The sequence below is a fragment of the Dromiciops gliroides genome, chromosome 5 (genome assembly GCF_019393635.1).
Source record: "Dromiciops gliroides isolate mDroGli1 chromosome 5, mDroGli1.pri, whole genome shotgun sequence".
NCBI classification, from domain to species: domain Eukaryota; kingdom Metazoa; phylum Chordata; class Mammalia; order Microbiotheria; family Microbiotheriidae; genus Dromiciops; species Dromiciops gliroides.
In genome coordinates, this window is record NC_057865.1 from 87,961,057 (window position 1) to 87,970,826 (window position 9,770).

Below are 9,770 nucleotides of genomic sequence, written 5' to 3' on the forward strand. Positions count from 1 at the left end.
CATTTTCCCAGAGAATTGCCATATGTCACAGTGAACATAAATTAAACACAAGCATAATTTCAGTAGCAGGGAAGGGCAAACTAATGAGTTGTAAACATAATTTGGAAATTCTTTCCTTTGTAGATTTGACCATGATTGTATCACCTGTGTAGTAATCCGATGAAATAATAGAATTTTAGAGCTTTGAAAACCTTTCTAGGAGGGGTTCTTAACCTGGGATCATTGAATTTGTTTTTTCAACATAATTGGTTTCTTTTGTCAGCCTATATGTTATACTGCATGCACTTAAAAACATTATTGTGAGCAAAGGTCCTTAAGCTTCATGATTCTCCCTTCCATAGACCTGTCATGGACCAAAAGGAGTCTATGACAAAAAACAGTTAAGAACTCCTGCCTTAGAGGTTCTTAAGCTAATAGGATTTAAAGCTTAGTAAGGTTATTAAGAGATCTAACCTCTTTTTTTGAGTGGAGGAAACTAAAGAGCTGAAGAAATTTGCCTAAAATTACATGGGTAATAAGTGTCGGAATCAAACACTTCACAAAGGTTTGTCAGGATCTAAATCCAGGGCGCTTTCTCTATTCCTCCTAAATTCCCTCTCACATTCTTATGTTATATCTGTGTTTTGTATAATTCTGTGATGCATTGAATTATTCACTGTCAGATGGGTCTTATTTTTCCAAATAGATTATGATCATCCTACGACATGTGCAGATTATACAAGAGCATTTTTTTTTCCGGGGCAATGAGGGTTAAGTGACTTGCCCAGGGTCACACAGCTAGTAAGTGTCAAGTGTCTGAGGCCAGATTTGAACTCCCATCCTCCTGAATCCAGGGTTGGTGCTTTATCCACTGTGACACCTATCTGCCCCCTCTACAGAGCATTTAAATACAGCAAGCATTTACTAAGCACCATAATAATGATAATGATCATAATTGATTAATAATAATGATGATTAATAACAATAATAATAATAGGCTAAGTGATGGAAGTACAAAGAAAAGCAAAAAGTCCCAGTCCTTGAGGAACTACCATTCTGATTGGGGAAATAGCAAACAACTATGTACTAACAAGATCTGTGCAAGATAAATTGGGAGATATCAATTTGGGGAGGCACTAGCATTAAGGGAGAATAGAAAAGGCTTCTCAAAGAAACTGGAATTTTAGCTGGTACTTGAAGGAACTGAGGCAGAGATGAGGGAGAGAATTGCAGGCAGCCACTGAAAATACATGGAGTCAGGAGATGGAGTGTTGTGAGAGGAATGGCAAGAAGTTCAGTGTTACTGTATCAAAGGGTATGGGGGAAGGGGAAACTAAGATGTGAGAAGATTGAAAAGGTAGGAAGGTACCTGGTTGTGAAGGATTCTGCAAGCTCAACAAAGGAATTTGTATTTTATCCCTTAAGCAATAGGGAGCTGCGGGCTCTCTTTAGGATAATTGGTGTTACAGCTGAGTGGAAGACTAACTGGAGTGGAGAAAAGACTTGAGGCAGGGAGACCACACAGAAGGTTATTGTAGTGATACAGGCACAAGATAAGTGCATGTACTTGGATGGTGGTAGTAACAAAAGGGAGAAAGGGGCATGTATAGGATGTGGTACTGAGGTAGAATCGACAGCACTTGACAAGAGCTTTGATGTGATGGGGGAAGGGAGTGAGGAGGTTGTAAGCCTGTGTGACCGGGAGGAGGATGGTGCCTTTACAGTAACAGAAACAGTCATTTAGAACAAGGGGTGGCTTGGGGTGGGTAGTAATGGATTTGGTTTGAGATATCTATGGGACATCCAGTTGGAGATATCCAGGAGGCAGCTGGAGATTTTAAACTGGAGTTAAGGGGAAGGTTAAGACTGGATAAATCTGAGAGTCATCAGCATAAGGATGACAGTTAAATCCATGGGAACTGATAAGATCAAGCAACAAAGAATAGAGGGAGAAGAGAAAAGGGCCTGAAACAGGGTTTGGGGGGACACACAGTGGGAATGACCAGGATTAAGATCCAGCAAAAGAGATTGAACAGAAGTCAGGCAGGTAGAGGAACCAGGATTAGGGTAGTGTCAATGTAACTCTAGAGAGAACAGAGCATCCAGGAGAAGAGGGTGATGAGCAGTATCAAAGGCTGCAGAGACCTCAAAAAGAGATGAGAACTGAGAAAAGACCATTAGACTTGGCAATTTAAGAGATCACTGATAACTTTGGGGATGTATACATATTTAAAATATGTTTGGGGCAATGAGGGTTAAGTGACTTGTTCAGGGTCACACAGCTAGTAAGTGTCAAGCATCTAAGGTCATATTTGAACTCAGGTCCTCTTGAATCCAGGGTTGGTGCTTTATCCACTGTGATACCTAGCTGCCCCCTCTGGAGATCATTGATAACAACAGTTAAATGACAAGTTGGAAGCTAGACTATAGACTGCAGAGAGTTAAGAAAAGAGGAAGCACTAGTTATAGGCAGCCTTCTTAAGGAATTAACCATGTGGAAGGCACTTTGACCCCAACAAGAAAGAATATTTATCATTCATATCGCCCACTGGATCAAGCTTCATCCAAAGTATACTTTATACAGAGTCTATCCCAAGGCTATCTTCTTGCCATCTACTCTGGGCCAAAAGTCATGATGTTTTCATAACTTTTTGAGAATTCTTTTTCTTTGCTTCTCATCATTTACAAGATTTGATTTTTCACATGTAATGTAAATTCATTTTCTATACATACTGTTTATGAGGCTATGGTATTATAAATTAAAAAACAAAGGAGTTATTAAATATTGAAAATCCTTCATTTTTTTGGCCCACCCTGTACTACTTCCTGCCTCTCTCTTCAGACTTTTGTATCTTGCTCTGGAAAGGGTATTTGTCAATTTATCTATCAGTTTCCTTCTAGCTCTGCTCACTCTCCCTGTGATTCCCCAGACCAAAGTCTTGTTCCCTGGGGAGCAATTTCATACATTTGTTGTCTCACCTTGTTAGAATATATTCTTTTTTTTTTTAAGTGAGGCAATTGGGGTCAAGTGACTTGCCCAGGGTCACACAGCTAGTAAGTGTCAAGTCTCTGAGGCCGGATTTGAACTCAGGTACTCTTGATTCCAGGGCCGGTGCTCTATCCACTGTGCCACCTAGCTGCCCCAGAATATATTCTTTTTGACTCATTTTTGTGAGGGCCTAGCTTAGTGCTTGACACCTAATATGTGCTTAATAAATGCTATTGATGGGGCAGCTAGGTGGCACAGTGGATAAAGCACCAGCCTTGGATTCCGGAATACCCGAGTTCAAATCTGGCCTCAGACACTTGACACTTACTAGCTGTGTGACCCTGGGCAAGTCACTTAACTCTCATTGCCCTGCAAAAAAAAATGCTATTGACTCATGGATTATCCCTTCCAAATGCTAATTATTGAGCAAAATAGGTTGTTCCTTTATCATGGACCATTCACTTGGCTCCCCTAAAAGCTCACCTTTTGACTTCCATTTCAGTACCCAGGTCTTAGAAATCGTATCCAACCCCCTTCCTATTTAACAGTGGAGTTGAAAGGAAGCCTAAATTTAGTAGGATCTGTGGCCAAAAGAAGCAGTTGTTTAACACACAAGGCATTGCATTCAAACACTCACAAAAATCCAAGACAAACACTTTTACTAAGAGACACCTGACAAAAGTTTTCCTTCGCAACCGAAAAACAACAAAAAATCCTGAAGAATGTCATTTCCTTCAAAATGAAAGGCGGCTTTTGATTCTGCTGGTTTCTATTTCTGTGAAAAGTCAGGCGAATCTTGTTTTGTTTTTTTAAAATATACAGAACAGAACATACAGTCTCCCAGTGATAGGCCCTTAAAAGGCTCAGAAATGCCTGGGTATATTTAGTGGCTTCCACCTGGGCTGATTGCTTTGAGGTGCCACCTCTGATTTTAAGCTGTACTTTTCTGGGCTTCACCCCTCCCTTAGGGAAGTAGCTAAAGAAAAACCTTGCAAATGGACACATGCCAATTAGTGTCCTGACTGCAGTTATCTCTGTTAGCCATTGTCACTTGCTCACTCATTCTCATTCTGGGATGGATCTTGGGAAGGAAAGGGCACTTCATGGAAATTAAGTCCATGCCCCACTTCCCCTTGCATGTAGGAAAGGGTTGGGTTTTTTTCCCCTTGAGTTTCCACAGTCATTGAAGAGTTGCAACAGGTCAGAGCTTCATGAGGCAAAGACCTCTGGAATTTGTTGGAAACCCAGCACGATCTTGATCTTTAATGAGCAGTCCTCGGTGCGACTAAAAGGTAGAGTAGGAGAAGTAGCAGAAGCTCCCCCAGTTTCTCTTCTCACTTGTCCATCTTTTTCTCAGTGTTGCCTAGAAAAAAAGGTCTTGAAGGCACTATTATAGTTCTTATTGAAAGCTGTGTAAATTAGAGGATTAAAAAAGGAATTGGAATAGCCGAGCCACAAGAAAATGCTCTTCCAGATGGGAGGGATGTCGCAGGAACTGAGGGGACTGATGAGCTCAGTGATGAAGAACGGGATCCAGCAAAGCACAAACACCCCAATAAGGATGCCCACCATGAGAGCTGCCTTCTTCTCTTTCTTTTCCCTCCACGTGTCCCCATCAGTCTGGAAGGTCACCATGGCATGACGAGCAGTGAATACCATCTGGGGCTGAGGGAGGGCCTCTTTTACCTGCAATAATCAATCAATAGGCATGTAAGCTTCTACTGTGTGTTGGGCACCGTGCTGGGGATGCAGACAACAACGAAAAGCCCCAGCCCTCAAGGAACTTCATTCTATAAGCAGAAACTTTAGATGGACGTTCCCTCTGGGGCCTAGGTTCTGTTTATCCAGGTATTTCACAAAATACCAACATCTGGGTCATTCCCTGCACATTTACTGTGAAAGGAATGCCTTTACAATTAAGATCTGGGAAATCTATTGATGGACTTTACTGTGAATTCTGTTGGAGTTCTATGACAGGAGCTCTTAACTTTTTTGTGTGTCTTGGACCCCTCTGGCAGTCTGATGAAGCCTATGGACCCCCTTTTTTTGGGGGTATTGAGGGTTAAGTGACTTGCCCAGGGTCACACAGCTAGTAAGTGTCAAGTGTCTGAGGCCAGATTTGAACTCAGGTTCCTATAGACCCTTTTAAAGAGTGTTTTTAAATATATAAAATATATGGGATTACAAAGGAAGCCAACTGTACTGAAGTATACTTAATATTAGAAGTTTCAAGTCCATGAACCCCCTGCAGTCCATTTACAGATTCCCTTTGGGGGTTGATGGACCCTAGGTTAAGGGCCCCTTCTTAAAGGTGTTTTGTTAAAGGACAGAAAGGAAAAGATGACTCCCATTCCTTGGGTGGTATCTACACCCCAGACACATAGTCTCAGTTCAATATAACAACAAATTATTTAACACTGTTGGTGCTTTCTGCTTAACAGAGGACACAGAAAGGGAATGAAAGCCAAGATTTTTGTTCTTGATGCTAGTTAGGGAAGGTTACACAAGAATTTATCATCTCCATTTCACAGATGAGGAAAGAGACATTCTAAGAGGTTAGAATGAAAGCTCCCTGAAGTCAAGGACTGATTCTGTTTTTGTCTTCATAACTCTATTGCCCAGCACATAGTAGACGTTTATTAAATAGAAATGTATACAGAACTGAAGTGTGACACGGCCTGAGGCAAATTTCCAACAGATCAAAAGACCATAGATTTAGTGACAGAAGGAATTTTAGAAGTCATTTAGCACAATTCTCTCATTTTACAGTTGAGGAATGTAAGGCCTAGGGAGTAGGAGACTTACCCAATGTGAAATAGATAGTTCATAAGATCAAGGAATTGTTGTGGCTATAAAGAAAAGGAGCACAGTCCCTGCTCTCACAGAGCTTCCCTGGGTCTAGAACTAGAAGGAATCTCAGAAGCCATTTAGTCTATCTCCTTTCACTTTACAAATGACAAAACAAGGAGTAAAATGTCAGAGATGGGATTTTGATCTAGAGCCATCTCTTTCCAGTGAACCCTACCAGCCTCTCGACTTAAATAGTCAATAGAGTATTGAATTTATGGTCTTTCCATAAAATGTTTAAAAGGAAGTAAGAGGGGGCAGCTAGGTGGCGCAGTGGATAAAGCACCGGCCCTGGATTCAGGAGGACCTGAGTTCAAATCTGGCCTCAGACACTTGACACTTACTAGCTGTGTGACCCTGGGCAAGTCACTTAACCCCCATTGCCCTGCACAAAAAGAAATTAAAAATGAAAAGGAAGTAAGAGGTAATTGAGGTATAATGGCTAGCTAGACAAGAGAGGTGAAACTGTCTTCCTCTTCCATGTCCCTCACAAGCTTAGATGTTGCTTTTTGTGATTTTACTCTTCAAAGCCACCCTTGATAAATATATGCAGGGTCAGGGAGAAGACCAGGATTACTTGTACATTGCACCCTTACCCAGTGGTGATGCTGCAGAAGATCCATTTTAATGTCCAGGTCAGAATTGACAAAATCAGGGAGTATGATGTTCAGAGTACATTCTTTCATATAGAGCTGACCACATACAAGTGTGCTGAACATGGGTTTAATGGCACATGACCATCAACATGATATTATTCTGTTCAGATATATTTAGAGTTAGGACATCAAATGACCTTTTCTTGGCCTGTGCCCCCTGCCTCACTCTGCTCAAGGTACCTGCTTCTTCCCCTTAGTCCCACTTCTTTGAAATGTAGTTATACTCCTGAGCCTACATAATTTTGCATCTTCTTTGAATTAGAATTGGTTACTGATAACAGAAAATAGAGGAAGGCGACAGAGAGGGGAGAGAGAGGGAGAGAACATTGCCATGATCAATTTAGTGCTCCTATTTTTCCAAGTTTCTCAATTAGGCTTCAAATATTAAAATAAGTCCTCATCAGAAAACAAGAGGGGATTATAACAGCTTCAGTTCCCAGAAGGTAAATTCCACCTGTGGAGAAAAATCCAAAGACAATCATTCCTTGTGTACTTTTTTGGCTTTGCTTTAGTGTTAAAGCTATAGCAATTCCTGACTGGCTGTCAGATTCTTCAGCAAGACACAATGTCCTCAAGCAGTGTGGGCAACTGCTCTGACATATTCTTGTAGAGGGATGGTGCTGTGAATAGGGGAAGAAGTCCCAGAAAAGGAAAATTCAAGGTAGCAAGAATAGAAAGAAAGAAAACAAGTACAGAACCTAGGATTAAAAATAATGTTTATAACTTTCATATTAGCTCAGGGGAAAAGAAATCCTATAAAACTATAGTGGTTACCTAGGAGACAACTTGAAAACTACAAGACCACTAAAAATCCTTGCAAATTAAAATATAGAAACCAAAGGATGCAAGTACAGAAGATTAGTTTCCCTCAAACATAATTAAATATCACATTTAGATAGTGCTCTACGATTTGCAGAATAATTTTCTTCATACATTCCTGTGAAACACAGCACCATCATCTTTCTCCCTTCTCTCACCCAAAGGATTCCTGAATTCTTTGATGTAGTGGACAGGACTTGAGTTGGAATTTTGGCTCTGATATTCACTGTCTCTATGGCTGTGGAAAAATCACCTCACCTCTCTGGGCCTCAGGAACAGTACTACTTAGTGTCATTGTTTAAAGTTAGAATAAAGTTAGAAGAAAACAGATCATTTTACAGATGAGAAAACAACCTCACAATGACTTTTGGGGAGGGGGTACTTAGCTAAGTGTTTAGGGTAGAATTTGAATACAGGTCCTTCCTGCCTCCTACCACTAGGCCAGGCTAATTCTCACAATATACCCTTAGGGGTGTGTGTGTGTGTGTATGTATACACATACACACATGCACATACATATATAGTGTATGTGTATATTGTGTGCATATATATACATACAATATACACATACATATACAGTATGTATGCATGTGTATGAGTACTTGTATATACACATGCATACGTACACACATATGTGTGGGTAATCCTTTAAGTACCATCATCATGCCCCCACCCCAGGGCAGGGCAGCAAGGTTACATAGCATTGGCTAGCTGCTTGTGACATTCTAGAAGGTTGTGTAATTATATGTATTGGAGGTTCTCTAGCTTAACTGTCCTATTTTACAGATAAGGCAACTGATGACCAAAGAGGAGAAAATAACATGCTGGCTAAAGTCACAGCAGGAGTTAATGACAGAGCTAGACTGGAACCCAGGTGTCTTTAATATGGGCATGGTCGGAGATTCCCACGAAGATCCAACATTCAGAAGTGGACCCTAATTATATCTCTTTGTTACAAGTTTTGGGGAGACAGTTAAAAGTTGTGGATTAGGTGCTGAGCAATTGGGGTGAGGTGGGGATCAGGGGAGGGGAGGACATGAATGTAAGTTGTTAATCTACCAACCTCCACGGCTTCGGGCACGGGTGTGACGCTGTTGGTCTTCTTGGAGCCTATGCGGAACTTGGCAGCTTTGTAGATCTTCCAATAAACAAAGAGCACCACGCAGAGGGGAAGATAGAAGGCGCCTACAGTGGAGAAGACGGTATAGGATGGTTCCCGGCTCACCTGACACTCTTCGTTGTCCGCGGAGTAGGTTTCCCCCCAGCTGAAGAGCAGAGGGGCCAGCGAGATGACTGCGGAGAGCACCCAGGTCAAGGTGATCATGACATTGGAGATGCGCTTGCGAATCCGAAGAGTGTAGTCTAGGTGACGGGTTATAGACCAGTATCGGTCCAGGGCGATGGCTGTCACGTTCCAGATGCTCGCAGTGCAGCACAACACGTCGCAGGAGATCCACAGCTGACACAGCCGCCTACCCAGCTTCCAGCGGCGTCCGGACAGCTCGTGCACCAAACTAAGGGGCATGACCAGGGCTGCCACCAGTACGTCAGAGATGGCCATGGAGGCTACCAGGTTGTGGGGTACCCGATGGAAGGTGCGCACGCGGAGGATGGTGGCCAGGACCAACAAGTTCCACGTGAAGGTCGCCACCACCAGTAAACCCAGCAGGGTGAGGACTAGCACGCCAAAGATCGAGAGTGGGGACTGACTGGGGCTAAGATTCTCAGGGCCACTGCTCCCATTAGTCGGGAAGGGGGAGGGGAGAGTGAGAAAGGAGCCGGTGAAGTTCAAAGGCCAGTCCATTTCTTGGTCAAGAAGTGTCCTCTCTCTCTCTCTCTCTCTCTCTCTCTCTCTCTCTCTCTCTCTCTCTCTCTGTGTGTGTGTGTGTGTGTGTGTGTGTGTGTGTGTGTGTGACGGAGGAGAGGAAGGAAGCTCTGGTACGAAGTTTGGGAGGGTTATCTAGGCTGTGAGCTCAGAGTGAACCCGAAGGCAGCTGATCCAGCTGTGACACCCTCTGCTCAACGGGTTAGCTCCTGCAGAGTGCAGGTGAATGAAGTCTCAAATGACCAGCCAGGGAAGATGGTGAGGTGAAAGGAAGAGGTTGGGATACAACCCACTTTTAAGAAACCCTCAGGTGTTGAAAGTGAAACCTCCCCCGCAGTCAAGTCTGAAACCCCTTAGAGACTGAATGTCGGGGAAAGCGAGGGGTCTAGGGTCAGGAAGCCAGAGCCTTGTGTCCAGCGCTGTCCTCTGCTGCAGAGACACTCCCGGGCTGGCCTTGAGCCTTACTAATCCTAGGGCTGCCTTGTCAAACTGGCCGGAAGAATCTGTCCTATGTTGAGGGGAGAGTCAGAGAGGCATCCATGGGCTCAGCAATTACCTTCCAGAAATCTGAGGTTTCTGCGTTTTCTGCTGTTGCAAAAGCAGCATCTCTTCAGCTCAATGCGGGGAGGGGGAGGGGGGGAGAGTGAAAATGAAA

The 9,770-nt window shown here is 43.0% G+C and overlaps 1 protein-coding gene across 1 annotated transcript; it reads right to left on the reverse strand.

Moving 5' to 3' along the window:
* Nucleotides 1-3,651: 3,651 nt before the first annotated feature.
* Nucleotides 3,652-9,126, reverse strand: HTR5A (5-hydroxytryptamine receptor 5A). Its single transcript, XM_043968200.1, has 2 exons — nucleotides 8,354-9,126; nucleotides 3,652-4,654 (listed from the first exon to the last, which is right to left on the reverse strand). The coding sequence occupies exons 1-2, from the start codon at nucleotides 9,092-9,094 to the stop codon at nucleotides 4,322-4,324; spliced, it is 1,074 nt and encodes a 357-aa protein (XP_043824135.1). The 5' UTR covers nucleotides 9,095-9,126; the 3' UTR covers nucleotides 3,652-4,321.
* Nucleotides 9,127-9,770: the final 644 nt, after the last annotated feature.

What these genes read in the sequence shown, in the direction of transcription:
- HTR5A (XM_043968200.1), bottom strand. Translation starts at nt 9,094, where the DNA reads ATGGACTGGCCTTTGAACTTCACCGGCTCCTTTCTCACTCTCCCCTCC. An exon ending in CCGTGCCCGAAGCCGTGGAG is followed by an intron (nt 4,655 to 8,353) that starts GTTGGTAGATTA and finishes TGATTATTGCAG; the next exon opens with GTAAAAGAGGCCCTCCCTCA.